General features: G+C 44.1%; 1 protein-coding gene across 1 annotated transcript in view; it reads left to right on the top strand.

Moving 5' to 3' along the window:
- Positions 1-18279, top strand: part of LOC115141108 (ras/Rap GTPase-activating protein SynGAP-like) — a 122135-nt gene that overhangs the window by 84213 nt on the left and 19643 nt on the right. The window contains exons 15-23 of the mRNA XM_065027201.1: positions 44-188; positions 378-614; positions 911-1112; positions 1430-1638; positions 1948-2161; positions 2501-3097; positions 5337-5771; positions 13574-13756; positions 14541-14752. Of these exons, the coding sequence (XP_064883273.1) occupies positions 44-188; positions 378-614; positions 911-1112; positions 1430-1638; positions 1948-2161; positions 2501-3097; positions 5337-5771; positions 13574-13756; positions 14541-14752 (2434 nt within the window). The remainder of the gene's footprint in view (positions 1-43; positions 189-377; positions 615-910; positions 1113-1429; positions 1639-1947; positions 2162-2500; positions 3098-5336; positions 5772-13573; positions 13757-14540; positions 14753-18279) is intronic.

Raw genomic sequence — 18279 nt, 5'->3', positions numbered from 1 at the left:
TTCTGTGTTTGCCTAATGGTCAGTGATATTGTGTTTGTTTCAGGAGAGTTCATAAGGGCACTGTACGAATCAGAAGAGAACTGCGAGGTGGACCCCATGAGGACACCACCCTCTGTCCTTCCAGATCACCAAGCCAATCTCCGCATGTGCTGCGAACTGGCACTCTGCAAAATCGTCAACTCCCATTGGTCAGTAGACTTACTATTTTTTTCATTCAACCAGGATTACTCCTGGACTACAGCACCCAAAGACTTATTTACAGAATTTTGATTGTTGAACACCAGATTTGCATTCAGTTGTTGGGATACACTGCCTGACTAAAGTAGAATATCCTATCAAATGATAATAACACACTGAATATTTGTATCTCTCTGCAGTGTGTTTCCTCGAGAGCTGAAGGAGGTGTTTGCCTCGTGGAGGGTGCGCTGTGCGGAGAGGGGGAGGGAGGACATCGCAGACCGCCTAATCAGCGGCTCCCTTTTCCTGCGCTTCCTGTGTCCGGCCGTCATGTCCCCCTCCCTGTTCAACCTGACCCAGGAGTACCCAGACGAGCAGACATCTCGCACGCTCAGCCTCATCTCCAAAGTGGTGCAGAATCTGGCCAACTTCTCCAAGTCAGTTCATTCATTCAATACAACTTATAATGTTATGCTTATGCTAAAACTTTTGTAATATTTAGTATTTTTCCAGGACACAGATTAAGCCTAATCCTGGACTAAAAAGTGTGCTCAATGTAGATTCTCCATTGAAAGTGCTTATTAGTTATTAATCCAGGGTTGGGCTAATTCTGTGTCCGGGAAACCAGCAAATGATGTAATCTCTGTGAGTATACAGCATTTTGACTCTTCTTCTTCTCTCTCTCTCTCTCTCTCTCTCTCTCTCTCTCTCTCTCTCTCTCTCACTCCCTCAGATTTGGTATGAAAGAGGAGTACATGAGCTTCATGAATGAGTTCTTAGAGATGGAGTGGGGCTCCATGCAACAATTCCTCTATGAGATCTCCAACCTGGACAGTGTGAGCAACGCGGGGGGATTCGAGGGCTACATCGACCTGGGCAGGGAGCTGTCCATACTGCACAGCCTCCTCTGGGAGGTCATGGCCCAGCTCAGCAAGGTAGGGAGGATCAGGGTAAATATTAACAATATAACCTCTACAATATATGACCAATAAAAAAATACGAGTTACAGATAACCAATGTGGTGTTATTCAATAATGATTGAGTCCAATTAGAAATCAGGACAATAAAATATCTATGTATGGTCTTGACACACCAGTAATCTGAAAGTATGAGTCAGTAGAATGAATGGAATGATTAAGTATACTTGCAATTTTCAAGAATAAGATACTTCAAAAAATGTAACCATTTGAATGCTTTTCCTATTGTCATTGCTAACTTGTATTCATGTCAGTCTTCTAACCCTAACCCACAGGATGCCATTATCAAACTGGGTCCCTTGCCCCGCCTCTTGAATGACATCAGCATGGCCCTGCGCAACCCCCACCTGCAGAGGCAGCCCAGCCACCAGAACCAGACAGATAGAGTCCATGAGAGACAGACGGAGAGGCTGCTCTCACGACCCAGCTTCCACAGGGGAGTCTCCTCGGAGTTCCAGAATCTCATGATGAAGGATCTCAACAGGTAGTGCCCTGGCTTTATCAAATCCTATGGGCCTATTTCCTGGAAACAGGTTAAGTATAGTCCTGGACAAAAAAAGCACTCTGAATGGAGAATTTCATTTGAACATACTTTTTTGTCTAGGATTAGGTTTAATCTGTGTTGGGGAAACCAGCCCTAGGAGGATGGTTGGTTGGTACGTTTGTAAAGGTGTTGCCTTTCCCGCCATAAGGCTGTAGTTGGGTTGTGGCTTTTATGCCAAACTTGTAATACACCTATAACCTTGTCATCGTCTTCTCCAATCTGTTGCCATGTGTTGTTGCCTTTCTTAAGCTCCATAGATATCACTCGCTTGCCTTCCCCTACATCTGGTGTGTCCGGTGGGGGGGTCATGCCGTCTCGTGCTCATGCTCAGCTGAGTTTCCAAGAGCGCGATCACCCACATCGAGCCTCCAAAGACGTTTTCTATGTAACCCGCCCTCCCTTGGCCCGATCCAGCCCTGCCTACTGCACCAGTAGTTCCGATATCACCGAGCCAGACCACAAGGTTAGTTGAATTCTAGAGTTTTGATAGCATTAAGATATATTAGGAGCAATGTTCTACAGGAAATTATGTAAACTGCACATCTCCTTTCCATGTGGTAGCCAAGTCAGGCAGACGACTGCAGGATAGTATGGCAGCTATGCGCTCATAGGAAAATGATGCATGTACCTTAGTGGTAAGTCATGGGACATGCAATTCAGGCATACAACCACCCCTCTCAATAGATAAAACACTTGATCAACTTATTGGCACTTTAGAGTTGGGCACACAAGGGTGTTAGCTATATCAATCTAGTCTAGGTGCTCAGTGTCAATAAAGTGTATATCTATGATGGACCTCCAGGACTCCACAATGAACAGCGTGTCTAACCTGCAGTCGGTGGCCATGCTCAACTCCTCCCAGGCCTCCATCACCGGCATGGGCAGCTTCGGAGGGCTCAGCAGCCAGGGTGGAGGAGGCCTGGGCTCAGGCCTGAGCGGCCAGCTCCGGGCCGGGGGCCGCCACTCGGCTGGCTCGGGGGGATCCAGCATGTCAGGGGGCCTCCGGCTGAGCCAGTTGAGCCAGATGGGCACCACCACCGACTCGCTGTCCCAGCAGCAGCAGCAGCAGGCCGCCGCCCTGAGATACCCGCTCTCCTTCCAGAACCCCCTGTTTCACCTGGCCACCGGCACTGCAGATGGACCCCACCTTCACCACCAGCACAGCAGGGCCCATCTCCCGCCGCCCCTGCTCCTGGCCCCGGAGCCTGACCCCGGTGGCTCGCACCAGGCCTACATCCCCCAGTTCGCCCATGGGGGGTTCTCCCGCAGCGAGGACCTGTCCACCCTAAGGACCGGGGCAGGGCACCTGGGGCAGCCAGCCATTATCCACTCACACAGCTATAGTGATGACTACAGCAGGGCTGATTACGCACGGCGGCAACTGTCCATGCACGGGCAGGTATGGATTAACTTAAGGTCAAGAATGTGTTTACAATCATGTTCTACTTTTGTGCAAATTAGCCTTTTTGTCTCTCCTACATGATAATAATTTAAGTCAACATTTGTTTGTAGCCTACATTACTGTAATTTCTGGACTATTAAGCGCACCTGAATATAAACCGCACCCACTGAATTAAAAAAGAAGAAGTAATTTGTACATAAATAAGACGCACATGTCTATAAGCCGCAGGTGCCTACCGGTACATTGAAACAAATTAACTTTACACAGCCTTTAAACGAAACACGGCTTGTAACAAAAATAAATAGGCTTTTAAACGAAACACGGCTTGTAACAAAAATAAATAGGCTTTTAAACCAAACACGGCTTGTAACAAAAATAAATAGGCTTTTAAACGAAACACGGCTTGTAACAAAAATAAATAGGCTTTTAAACTAAACACGGCTTGTAACAAAAATAAATAGGCTTTTAAACTAAACACGGCTTGTAACAAAAATAAATAGGCTTTAACGAAACACGGCTTGTAACAAAAATAAATAGCCTTTAACGAAACACGGCTTGTAACAAAAATAACATAAATAGCAGTAAACAGTAGCCTACCAAGAAAGTCATTGGTCACTATCCTCCTCCTGTGCACTGAAACCACTGAAGTCATCTCATTCGGTGTCGGAGTTGAATAGTCATTTTCATCCAGAGGCAAATACCCCGCTGAGCTCATGCTGCCCCTTCAACACGCAGCAGTCCAGCCTTTCGAAACCCGTTGATGATAGTGGATTTTTTGACAATGCTCCCCGCTGTCAGGACCCACTGGCAGACTTGACCATAAGTTCCTCTTCGCATGCGGCCCGTTTTAGTGAAGGATTTCTCCCCACTTGTCATCCAAGCCTCCCACTGAACACGGAGCGCCACCTTAAATGCACGATTTACACTGATGTCGAGTGGCTGCAAATACTTTGTTGTGCCCCCAGGAATCACAGCTGGAATTGAGTTTGTCCTCTTGATGGCTTCTTTCACAGAATCTGTTATGTGGGCCCTCATGCTGTCCAACACGAGTAATGCCTTGTTCTTGTGAAAGAATCCTCCCGGTCGCATGCCGTAACACTTCGTATGCCATTCATGCATTAGGCCTTCCGTCATCCATCCTTTCTTGTTGACTTTCACAACAATTCCTCTCGGGAATTTTTCTTTTGGCATCGTCATGCGTTTAAAAATCAACATCGGTGGTAGCTTTTCTCCCGATGGCGGGCAGCTCAGAACACAGGTGAAGTGCCTTTTCTCCCGATGGCGGGCAGCTCAGAACACAGGTGAAGTGCCTTTTCTCCCGATGGCGGGCAGCTCAGAACACAGGTGAAGTGCGTTTTTTCTTGTGCCTTTCCTGTTGAAATGCCTTTCCTGTTGACAGTCCGAGTGAGAAGCAGGTCAAACGTCAGAGGAACCTCATCCATATTTATGATGCCGTACGGGCCGATGGAATGCTCCGCTATCTTTGCATCAGTGAATTTGCGGAAGTTTGAAACTTTTTCCTCGTAGTCGGGAGGGAGCTGCTGACACAGACTCGTCCGTACCCTGATGGACAGGCCTTTACGTCTCATAAATCTTAGACACCACGATGGTTCACCTCTAAAATCCTCAAACTTCATTGCGGTGGCGATTGTTTTGGCTTTCAGTTGGATCTGCACAGTTGAAACACCTCGGCCGTCTGCTCTCTGTGTGTTGACCCAGTCTTCAAGCTCATTTTCTAGTTCGGGCCATCTGCTTTTCTTCCCTCTGAAAGCTTTTGTTGTCTTTTTGCACTGAGTCAGTTCCTCACGCTGCTGTTTTCAACATCTTATCATCGACTCATTAAAGCCAAGCTCCCGTGCAGCAGCTCTATTTCCTTTTCCAACAGCCAGATCGATCGCCTTCAACTTGAAAGCTGCATCATATGCATTTCTCCGTGTCTTTGCCATGATGAGGGTGACAAAATGACTACCGTAATCAGAATGATGGGAAGTTTGAGCGCGCTCGATTTATGTCACATTATGTGACGGTGCTCAGTTTTTTGGCGGCATGAATCTTGTGAAAGTGGGAAAAATCCATAAATTAGCCGCGTCATTGTATAAGCCGCGAGGTTCAAAGCGTGGGGAAAAAAGTAGCGGCTTATAGTCCGGAAATGACGGTACTAGAATTAGCATAATGTAAACATCTGAAACAGGTTGAAGGCCAGGATAACTTGGTGTTCTCTAATTGTCCTTGTTAGGATAATCTTCAACAGCAACAGCAGATGGGCATGGCCTCTCAGACTGGTACCTCCCACTCCTCCCTGGCCACACCCCCCTCCACAGTCCAGCCCACGCGCCAGAGCTCCATCGCCCCGCCTTCCGCTCAACGCGTCAAATCACAGACCTCCCATCAGCTGTCTGTCAGTGCGGCTGTTGCTCCCACACCATCCGCTAAGACACGACCGCCCAGTGCCAACCTATCGCCAGAGTCGGGCTACGGAGGTCGGCAACAGGCACCGCGGCAACAGCTGTCGGTCAAAGACAACACAGCCCCTGGACTGCCCCACCAGCAGAGCTCTGTCAGGGAGAGCCAGGGGCCACAGGGAGGCACTACAACGACCATACAGCAATCGCAGCAGCAACAGCAACAACCACAGCAACAGCACCTGCTTAAACCTTCCATCAGCAAACAGGTATGCAGGCTACTGTACTCTATTGTGTAGTTCAATCTACCCTTAAGTCTGACAACAAGCTCATAGCTGTCACTGTTATTTTCTCTCACTCTGAAAAGAGCATTATATACAGTGGGGCAAAAAAAGTATTTAGTCAGCCACCAATTGTGCAAGTTCTCCCACTTAAAAAGATGAGAGAGGCCTGTAATTTTCATCATAGGTACACTTCAACTATGACAGACAAAATGAGAGAAAGAAAATCCAGAAAATCACATTGTAGGATTTTTTATGAATTTATTTGCAAATTATGGTGGAAAATAAGTATATGGTCACCTACAAACAAGCAAGATTTCTGGCTCTCACAGACCTGTAACTTCTTTTTTAAGAGGCTCCTCTGTCCTCCACTCGTTACCTGTATTAATGGCACCTGTTTGAACTTGTTATCAGTATAAAAGACACCTGTCCACAACCTCAAACAGTCACACTCCAAACTCCACTATGGCCAAGACCAAAGAGCTGTCAAAGGACACCAGAAACAAAATTATAGACCTGCACCAGGCTGGGAAGACTGAATCTGCAATAGGTAAGCAGCTTGGTTTGAAGAAATCAACTGTGGGAGCAATTATTAGGAAATGGAAGACATACAAGACCACTGATAATCTCCCTCGATCTGGGGCTCCACGCAAGATCTCACCCCGTGGGGTCAAAATGATCACAAGAACGGTGAGCAAAAATCCCAGAACCACACGGGGGGACCTAGTGAATGACCTGCAGAGAGCTGGGACCAAAGTAACAAAGCCTACCATCAGTAACACATTACGCCGCCAGGGACTCAAATCCTGCAGTGCCGTGTCCCCTTGCTTAAGCCAGTACATGTCCAGGCCCGTCTGAAGTTTGCTAGAGAGCATTTGGATGATCCAGAAGAAGATTGTGAGAATGTCATATGGTCAGATGAAACCAAAATATAACTTTTTTGGTAAAAACTCAACTCGTCATGTTTGGAGGACAAAGAATGCTGAGTTGCATCCAAAGAACACCATACATACTGTGAAGCATGGGGGTGGAAACATCATGCTTTGCGGCTGTTTTTCTGCAAAGGGACCAGGACGACTGATCCGTGTCAAGGAAAGAATGAATGGGTCCATGTATCGTGAGATTTTGAGTGAAAACCTCCTTCCATCAGCAAGGGCATTGAAGATGATACGTGGCTGGGTCTTTCAGCATGACAATGATCCCAAACACACCGCCCGGGCAACGAAGGAGTGGCTTTGTAAGAAGCATTTCAAGGTCCTGGAGTGGCCTAGCCAGTCTCCAGATCTCAACGCCATAGAAAATCTTTGGAGGGAGTTGAAAGTCCGTGTTGCCCAGCAACAGCCCCAAAACGTCACTGGTCTAGAGGAGATCTGCATGGAGGAATGGGCCAAAATACCAGCAACAGTGTGTGAAAACCTTGTGACGACTTACAGAAAACGTTTGACCTCCGTCATTGCCAACAAAGGGTATGTAACAAAGTATTGAGATAAACTTTTGTTATTGACCAAATACTTATTTTCCACCATAATTTGCAAATAAATTCATAAAAAATCCTACAATGTGATTTTCTGGATTTTGTTTCTCATTTTGTCTGTCATAGTTGAAGTGTACCTATGATGAAAATTACAGGCCTCTCTCATCTTTTTAAGTGGGAGAACTTGCACAATTGGTGGCTGACCAAATACTTTTTTGCCCCACTGTAACACCTCTACCATGCTATCTCTTGCACAGTTGTTTCTGACCAACCCCAAAGTCCCAGTGACCTGTATGATTAAATAGGGCCAAGGGTCACCCCCTCATGTGTGTAGTACACAGTAGTGGTGCGTGGGTAAAATCACTGGGGAAGTCAGAAAAAAGCCATATTACAACTTATGTGTTGTGATAATTGCTTTGTTTGCTCTATAACCTGTTAGTTCATGTGCCTTACGACCCTGATATATAGGCCTATGGCCTAGTTAATAAGAAGACACAGTGGTAGAATAAATTCAATCACACCTGGCGAAGTCCACAAAGCATGTTGCATGTAACAAACCGTTGCATAATCAAGTTAATGTTTCCAACATTTTCGGACCACTAAACAACTATTGATTTAGAACCACGGAAAGTTACCACAAGACGCAAAGAAAACAGGAGCTGCCTCAACTATTCCAGCACCATTTTTTTTATTTATTCAAAATTTTGGGATCACTTAGAAATGTTCTTGTTTTTGAAAGAAAAACACATTTTTTTGTCCATTTAAATAGCATCAAATTGATCCTAAGTAGAGTGTAGACATTGTTCATGTTGTAAATGACTGTTGTAGCTGGAAACGACTGATTTTTAATGGAATATCAACATAAGCGTACAGAGGCCCATTATCAGCAACCATCACTCCTGTGTTCCAATGGCACGTTGTGTTAGCTAATCCAAGTTTATAATTTCAAAAGGCTAATTGATCATTAGGAAACCCTTTTGCAATTATGTTAGCACAGCTGAAAACTGTTGTTCTAATTAAAGAAGCAATAAAACTGGCCTTCTTTAGACAATCTGGAGCATCAGCATTTGTGGGTTCGATTATGGAAGTTTACATACATTTAGGTTGGAGTCATTAAAACTCGTTTTTCAACCACTCCACAAATTTCTTGTTAACACAAACTATAGTTTTGGCAAGTCAGTTAGGACATCTACTTTGTGCATGACACAAGTCATTTTCCCAACACTTGTTTACAGACAGATTATTTCACTTATAATTCACTGTATCACAATTCCAGTGGGTCAGAAGTTTACATACACTAGGTTGACTGTGCCTTTAAACAGCTTGGACAATTCCAGAAAATGATGTCATGGCTTTAGAAGCTTCTGATAGGCTAATTGACATCATTTGAGTCAATTGGAGGTGTACCTGTGGATGTATTTCAAGGCCTACCTTCAAGCTCATGGGAAAATCAAAAGAAATCAGCCAAGACCTCAGAATATTTTTGTAGAACTCCACAAGTCTGGTTCATCCTTGAGAGAAATTTCCAAACGCCTGAAGGTACCACGTTCATCTGTACAAACAATAGTACGCAAGTATAAACACCATGGGACCACGCAGCCGTCATACTGCTCAAGAGGGAGACGCGTTCTGTCTCCTAGAGATGAAAGTACTTTGATGAGAAAAGTGAAAATCAATCCCAGAACAACAGCAAAGGACCTTGTGAAGATGCTGGAGGAAACAGGTACAAAAGTATCTATATCCACAGTAAAATGAGTCCTATATCGCATAACCTGAAAGGCCGCTCAGCAAGGAAGAAGCCACTGATCGACAACCGCCATAAAAAGGCCAGAATAAGGTTTGCAACTGCACATGGGGACAAAGATCATACTTTTCGGAGAAATGTCCTCTGGTCTGATGAAACAAACAAAAAAACTATTTGGCCATAATGACCATTGTTATATTTGGAGGAAAAATGGGGAAGCTTGCAAGCCGAAGAACACCATCCCAACCGTGAAGCACGGGAGTGGCAGCATCATGTTGTGGGGGTGCTTTGCTAGAGGAGGGACTAGTGCGCTTCACAAAATAGATGGCATCATGAGGGAGGAAAATTATGTGGATATATTAAAGCAACATCTCAAGACATCAGCTTGGTCGCAAATGGGTCTTCCAAATGGACAATGACCCCAAGCATACTTCCAAAGTTGTGGCAAAATGGCTTAAGGACAACAAAGTCAAGGTATTGGAGTGGCCATCAACGTGACACTTACAGAACTTACCCTGGCTTTGGGAGAACTACGTGTTGCTATAGCTGAGGATCTTAAGGCTACTATTTCTGAACTGGACACCAAAGTCGAGAGCACCGTTCAAACGGTCGCTTCGCAGGGCCAGAGTATTGTGGACCTTGAGAAAGCTTCTGAATTCAACGCTGGTACGATAGACGAGTTAGAGAAGCTATTCACGTCATTGCAGGATAGTGTGCAGAGGCTTTCTGTGAAAGTGGTCGACCTGGAGGGCCGATCCAGACATCATAACCTTCGCGTTGTTGGTCTGGCAGAGGGAGTGGAGGCTGGCTCTCGCCCCACTAACTTCTTCGCCATGCTATTGAGGGATGCAATGGGACCGGATGTTTTGGCTTCGGATCCCCAGCTGGACCGTGCACATCGCGCCCTTGTCACAGTGACTGGACCGGGTCAATGTCCTCATCCAGTAATCATCTGTTGTCACAGTGTCAAGACCAAGGATCTTATCCTGCGCGAGGCTTGAATGAGGGGTAATCTGTTACATAAAGGGCACCCCTTCCGTGTCTATGAGGATTATGTGCCCGATGTGGCAAATCATCGTGCCGGCTACAGAGATGTCATGATCAAACTCTACAAACTCCATCTTCGCCCAGCCTTGCTCTTCCCTGCAAGACTCAGAATTACCCCGCCTTCCGGTGAGAAGATTTGGTCTCCTCGGTTTTGGACGCAGAGAAGTTTATCCAGGAATATACACCAATCCCCGTACGGGTTAGAGTTCAAGGTCCTATAGAAATGTAATATTGGAGATTTTTTTATATAGGAACCCCTGTGCGAGAATACTCACTAACCAATCATTGTCGCCCCGATTGAACCTTGACAGAGGGACAAGGCAGGGTTGTGCACTGTCGCCTATGCTCTTCGCCCTAATTATTGAACCTCTCGCTCAGGCGATGAGATCTCATGCAGCAATACATGGCTATAATACTAAAGATACTCTAAATAAGATTTCCCTATACACAGATGACATTCTCCTCTATATAACAACCCCAAGCTAGTATTCCAGCTATTCTTGATCTGATTAATTTGTTTGGTACCTTCTCGGGATACAGAATCAATTGGAACAAGAGCAAGTTAATGCCCATATGGTTGCAAAACACCTCCTGGCTAGAACATCTCCCATTTAAGTTGTTCTTCAGAAAAATGTACCTACCTAGGAATTGTAGTTACCTAACAATACTCCTCACTATTTAAAGAGAATTTCCCCTCTCTGATGCAAAAACTCAAGGCAAACATACAATTTTGGAGAACTCTCCCAATTTCTCTGCTCGGAAGAATTAATGCCATTAAAATGGCCTTCCTCCCACAACTGCTCTACCTATACCAGAACATCCCAGTATTCATACCTAAATCCTTTCATAAACAACTGGACTCAATTATCAATCCTTTCATCTGGGATTATAAAACACACAGGATAGGTAAAAAAACACCTCTGTAAATCCAAGATGGAAGGAGGATTGTCTCTCCCAAATTGTATATTTGACTATTGGGCCGCTAACCTCCGCATTGTTACGTTTCTGCTGGATGACGCACTTCCGTCATCCAGCTGGCTTAGTATGGAGCGGGAAGAGTGTCACCCCTTCTCTATTGGCGCTGTGATTTTGTCGCCTGTCAATCTGGAGATGTCACTTCATCATAACAATCCTATTATACATAGCACAGTTCGATCTGGAAGCAAATTAAAGTCCACTTTGAGCTTAGACCAATGTAATTCATGCTCCCTGTTGCCAGGAATCCCTCCTTTGCCCCTTCTAACCTTGATAACACCTTTGAGCGATGGGGAGAGCTGGGGATAAGTACCATAGGGGATTTATATATAGAAGGGACCTTTGCTTCCTTTGAGCTGCTGAGGGAAATGTATCATCTCCACAGAAGTAACTTTTTCAGATACCTACAAATTAGAGACTGTTAGAAAACACCTCCCAACATTTGGGAATGCTAAACCTTCCATGTTTGACGGATGCATAAAAATATGCCCCACCTCAGACAAACTGTTATCTCGTCTATATGACGCTTTTCAATCTGTTAGCACACCTTCTACAGATGCCATTAAGTCAAAATAGGAGGAAGAACTAGGGACTGACATTTCTGTGGCAGACTGGGAAGATAGCTTGGAGTATATCCACACCTGCTCCATTAACTCCAGACATCGTCTCATACAATTCAAGGTATTACACAGATTACACTACTCCAAAACCAAACTAGGATATTTCCTGATACATCCCCTATGTGTTATAAATGTCAGGCTGCGCAGGGTACACTACTCCACTGCTTTGCCCTATGCTCTAGCTTGTATGGTTATTGGTGTGGAATTTTTAGTATCCTCTCTGAAGTTCTGTAGACTTCAATAGACCCAGACCCGCTTCTGATAATCCTGGGAGTGTCTCTGATTCCCTAAACGGATTAACCAACCCCCCCCCAAAACAACTCATCTCTTACAGTCTCATTTCGCCAAAAAAATGAATCTTGTTGTTTTGGAAAAGGAGGGAAGCGCCCTGTACCAAATTATGGCTCAGCGAATTGGCAAACCTCTCTTACTTGGACCAGTCGGCGCTGTGAATTTGTACATCTTAGCGAACTCTTAATTGTAATATTTTAATTTGGGCAGCATGTGCTGGCCCCGTCACCCGAGCAGTCAGGAGGGGAATAGGGGGGAATTAGGGGGGGGATAAAGTGGGGGAATAAGTGGGGGTGACATCTACCCTCTTTCTACCTGTCCTTTTTCTGTATGTCATGTTTTGTATTTGTTTTGTACCTAGAACTCTGGGTCTTGTTGTTTCTGTCTGCTCTTTTATGTTTAGATCATCATATTATACCTATACACCATTCTTGTGTCTGTTCAATAAAAAATATTTCAACGGAAATAAAAGTTTAAATAAAATAAATCTCTTTGCTATTATTCTAACATTTCACATTCTTAAAATAAAATGGTGATCCTGACTGGCATTTTTACTAGGATTAAATGTCAGGAATTGTGAAAAACTGAGTTCAAATGTATTTGGCTAAGGTGTATGTAAACTTCTGACTTCAACTGTGTGTGTGTATATATATAGGACACACATTACGACACGAGAGACAACACTACATAAAGATAGCCCTAAGACAACAACATAGCAAGGCACATGACAACACAGCATGTGCAAGTCTAAAACACATGTTGACTCACCCTACTTGTAGAGAAACGCCAATGTCATCCTTCTCTCTTTCATGTTGATAAAATAGTCTATCACTCTGTCATACAGTACACGCTTTTATTTTTTGTTGTCCTAGGCTACCTGGCTAAAATGCTTGCACGCTAGCCTAACTTTCTTTCATGATCAACATTAGCTAGTTAACATTAGCCTTCTACAAGTAGATACATATTGAACTTCCATCCTCTCAGGCCAGGGGCACAATGTATGAATTAATAGTTGGAACAGAATTACCGTTATAAGCATTGGCCAGTTCGGAGAATTAAGTAAAACCACAAGTCCAAATCCCTATCTCCATCCATGGCCAATTTAGGAAAGGGACAACTTTAGCTAGATAGCCACCGGAGGACAACTACACAACGAGATTCAACAATTCAAGTTGTTTCCCAATGCGATTTGATAGGAGTGATGCCAAATCCAAACTGGCTTCCCATGACATTTATATTTTATGCGCCAGGACCATTCAGTTGAGCTCACTCAGTTTAGCGCAACGCCGATTGGCTATTTTTTAAACTTTTTTTTATCAAGGAAATCCAAATGCTCATTTGCTTCCCTTGTATTCAATGCTACGTCCGGCAACAATGTCATACGCTTTTGGGCCAGACAGCATCAGATAGATGGCCTACACATACAGAGACAGAGGGGCAGTGTTTTGCTCGCTCGGATGCTTTCTCCAGTGAGATATATTCAGCCTCTTGTGAATTGAAGGATAACTATGAAACACAGAGAGACAAATGATTTGAAAAAAATGTTTTTTGGTGAAAGCCTGGCTTCCCTTGGCACCCATGAATACACACCACTGCTAGTACATCTTCTTCATATCTGCTTTTTGTCTTTTTCCCCAAGGGTTCTGGCCAGTCGCCCTCGACTCTTAACCCCCCGACCCCGGCCAATGAGAGAACAGTCGCCTGGGTCTCCAACATGCCTCACCTCTCCGCTGACATTACTCTGGAGGCTAACCGCATCGACCGTGAGGAGTTCAAGCTGAAGGAGTACTCCAAAAGCATGGATGAGTCTCGCTTAGACAGGGTAGATACATCTCTCCCACCACAGCTTTTGCAACACAAAGAATGGTAGCCTAAATTTGACATTTTCAATGTGTATATATAAAAAAAACAGTAGATAATTGTCTTAACAATATACTGTAGCTTTGGCATTGAAATCCCAGTCTTCTAGGAAATCGACAGTAACAAAACGATGCCTCAAAGGAATGCAGAATTCGACTTAGCAGCATATTCAACAGCAAACTGTGAGACTAGAGAACCGTAACACTGATCTGAGTCACATCTCCTTGGTAATGCACAGTGCAGATGTCAGGGAAGTGCAAGTCAAGTCTATCAGTGGAGAGCAGATGGTACCGAGACACTTATTTATGAATAATTTAGAAACTGCTGAGGATGAACTTGAACAACAGTGAGTCATTGAAAATAAACAAACTTTTAGCTCGCATATTCATATTTGACCGCAGACACCGCATTACCACATTTCTTTGTCCGAGTGAAGGTGTGTTCAGTCAACCCCCAAGAACATTTGTTGGTTGTTTAGTCATGTGTTGCTAATAAACAGTATGACAATTGCTTAACTATTTTTATTTTTTCAATATACTCCCTTCTGGAGTTATTTTCATAACAGATATAGCTAGATCTTTGTGCATAGTGAGCAAGTGAAAAGGGATAAACTGTGCCTTAGACCTTAGTGAACACTGGACAACAAAGTGGTTGCCTTCATATTCCATGGTGACTTGTCGACGTGTATGACAATTGCTCAACCATTTTCTATTTCCAATGCGTTCTCTTCTCTCTGTCTGTCTCAGGTAAAGGAATACGAGGAGGAGATCCACTCCCTGAAGGAGCGACTGATCATGTCCCACAGGAAGCTGGAGGAGTATGAGAAGAGGCTCCTCTCCCAGGAGCAGCAGACCAGTAAGATCCTCTCACAATACCAGAGTCGCCTGGAGGACAGCGAGAGGAGGCTACGGCAACAGCAGGTGGAGAAAGACTCCCAAATTAAAGGAATAATCAACAGGTAAAAAGAGGGGTGGTGGAGGAGAAGGAGAATGGAGATGTAGAGAGTAAGAGAAAGAGAAGACAGGTGTGGAGAGAGAACTAAAATGGAGAGACGAAAATAAATTAATGTATTGTTGAGAACTCTTGTCTGATTACGTTTATCCAAGAAATATTCAACAATCTTACTTAGGCAGGTGCTAATTTTTGGAAATCATCTGGGGAATATTGATGAATATACAGTATATGAGAGGCTAGATAATGTATAGTTATGAAATAGATACATTAATGTATGGAGAAATAATGGGGAGGCCTCAACCTGTACACTCAAATGTATGCAGGGATATTTTAATTTAAAAACAGTCAAATGTAACTTTTATTTAACTAGGCAAGTCAGTTAAGAACAAATTCTTATTTGCAATGATGGCCTACCCCGGTCAAACTCGGACAATTGTGTGCTTTCCTATGGGACTCCCAATCCCGACCAGATGTGATACAGCCTGAATTCGAACCAGGGACTGTAGTGACGCCTCTTGCACTGAGATGCAGTGCCTTAGACCACCGCGCCACTCAGGAGCCACATATATATATATAATATATACACTGCTCAAAAAAATAAAGGGAACACTTAAACAACACAATGTAACTCCAAGTCAATCACACTTCTGTGAAATCAAACTGTCCACTTAAGAAGCAACACTGATTGACAATAAATTTCACATGCTGTTGTGCAAATGGAATAGACAACAGGTGGAAATTATAGGCATTTAGCAAGACACCCCCAATAAAGGAGTGGTTCTGCAGGTGGTGACCACAGACCACTTCTCAGTTCCTATGCTTCCTGGCTGATGTTTTGGTCACTTTTGAATGCTGGCGGTGATTTCACTCTAGTGGTAGCATGAGATGGAGTCTACAACCCACACAAGTGGCTCAGGTAGTGCAGCTCATCCAGGATGGCACATCAATCGAGATGTGGCAAGAAGGTTTGCTGTGTCTGTCAGCGTAGTGTCCAGAGCATGGAGGCGCTACCAGGAGACAGGCCAGTACATCAGGAGACGCGGAGGAGGCTGTAGGAGGGCAACAACCCAGCAGCAGGACCGCTACCTCCGCCTTTGCGCAAGTAGGAGCAGGAGGAGCACTGCCAGAGCCCTGCAAAATGACCTCCAGCAGGCCACAAATGTGCATGTGTCTGCTCAAACGGTCAGAAATAGACTCCATGAGGGTGGTATGAGGGCCCGACGTCCACAGGTGGGGGTTGTGCTTACAGCCCAACACCGTGCAGGACGTTTGGCATTTGCCAGAGAACACCAAGATTGGCAAATTCTCCACTGGCGCCCTGTGCTCTTCACAGATGAAAGCAGGTTCACACTGAGCACATGTGACAGTCTGGAGACGCCGTGGAGAACGTTCTGCTGCCTGCAACATCCTCCAGCATGACCGGTTTGGCGGTGGGTCAGTCATGGTGTTTGGTTGCATTTCTTTGGGGGGCCGCACAGCCCTCCATGTGCTTTCCAGAGGTAGCCTGACTGCCATTAGTTACCGAGATGAGATCCTCAGACCCCTTGTGAGACCATATGCTGGTGTGGTTGGCCCTGGGTTCCTCCTAATGCAAGACAATGCTAGACTTCATGTGGCTGGAGTGTGTCAGCAGTTTCTGCAAGAGGAAGGCATTGATGCTATGGACTGGCCCGCCCGTTCCCCAGACCTGAATCCAATTGAGCACATCTGGGACATCATGTCTCGCTCCATCCACCAACGCCACGTTGTACCACAGACTGTCCAGGAGTTGGCGGATGCTTTAGTCCAGGTCTGGGAGGAGATCCCTCGGGAGACCATCCGCCACCTCATCAGGAGCATGCCCAAGCGTTGTAGGGAGGTCATACAGGCACGTGGAGGCCACACACACTACTGAGCCTCATTTTGACATCAAAGTTGGATCCGCCTGTAGTGTGGTTTTCCACTTTAATTTTGAGTGTGACTCCAAATCCAGACCTCCATCGGTTGATAAATTTGATTTCCATTGATAATTTGTGTGTGATTTTGTTGTCAGCACATTCAACTATGTAAAGAAAAAAGTATTTAATAAGAATATTTCATTCATTCAGATCTAGGATGTGTTATTCTAGTGTTCCCTTTATTTTTTTGAGCAGTGTATATATATAATGGGACAGCTTCAAACTAACTGCACATTCATTCAAAGGTGAGAGGTCAACAGTGAAATTCATTCATATGAATGATTCATGTCTGTATGCAGATACCTTAGGCAATTGGTTTTCACCCAGTCAGTAGGAAAATGTTCATTGAACATTCTGACTAACGTTGACAAATTGACTTGAGATGAGGAACTTGATAGAGGAAACTATTCGTGTAAATGTTCTGCTTTTGTTCACCACTTCTAATAATCTGCAATTGATAGTTAGATATGTGTCACAGGGAACTTTGCTACTTTTAATCCATTCCAGGGAAGAAGAAATCGAATGAAGACCGAGACAGTTCCTGGCTGTACTTAATGGAACCAATCCCATCCATAACCCCATAACTTTGTGCATAAAGAACCCAAAAGACATGTTTAGGCCCTTTGTGCACTATTTGGCAGCCATTTTATTGCCAGTATATCAAACATGCTGTTTTTTTCATCAGTAGTTTACCTGCGTCATCTGTGGTGATTATTTCCGATAACCGTAAACTGAGAGGGATTCACCTAGATTGAATCGAAAAGCACAATAATGGACTGAAAGGTGACATCATATGACTTCTATCTGTCCTATACAGTATGAGGCCATAATGGTGTTTTTGATAAAAATGCATGAAACAAAGACTAAGGTAGTACATGACATCTTGTTGTCATCACCATAACAGCTTGACATGAGGATGAACAATACCATACCAACAATACCATCTTTACAAACTGCAACCACAGTTTGATAGTATTTCCCTAACATATGATGTGTAAAGAGAACACAGAGTAAACCTAATTTAGCATCTAAATGACAAGTTCTCCTTCCCCTTTGAAGTTAGTTTGGATAATGGCATTGTTACAGTTGACAAGGTAATCTAGAGGATTCTGTAAGTAGTGGATGGCTGCAAGGTTTTAAGACAGATCCATATGCTGTCAATGAATGAGATGCTATTAGCGTTTTTAAAATGTATTATTGAAAGTATGTTTCAAGCAATTTCAGTGGCTCAAGTGGTTATATCCACTGTCCTCCAAAAGTATAATTAACCATACATTCCACATTTCACAAAACCCAAACTTCTATCATTGTTTTTCAAACCTCATTCACCATTCTTCTTAGAAACGACTTTTTTGAAGGCCTTTTTTTGTGTGTGATTTATCTTGGTGCCTCTAGAGTAGCAGTTATGTTTCTTAAGAGAAATATGACAGATTATATGATATCAAAGAATATCAGACACGCTAGAGTAACACACTTTATCTAAATGTTATCAATACCCTACTGAAGCACCAGTACTGCCATACCAATAAGGATACTCTTAAGATTCTATATGTACATTTTGTTATGATATTACCAATGTAATTAACTATTTTAA

The sequence above is a fragment of the Oncorhynchus nerka genome, linkage group LG14 (genome assembly GCF_034236695.1).
Source record: "Oncorhynchus nerka isolate Pitt River linkage group LG14, Oner_Uvic_2.0, whole genome shotgun sequence".
Classification (NCBI taxonomy): domain Eukaryota; kingdom Metazoa; phylum Chordata; class Actinopteri; order Salmoniformes; family Salmonidae; genus Oncorhynchus; species Oncorhynchus nerka.
This window is presented reverse-complemented; position numbering and strand designations above follow the sequence as displayed.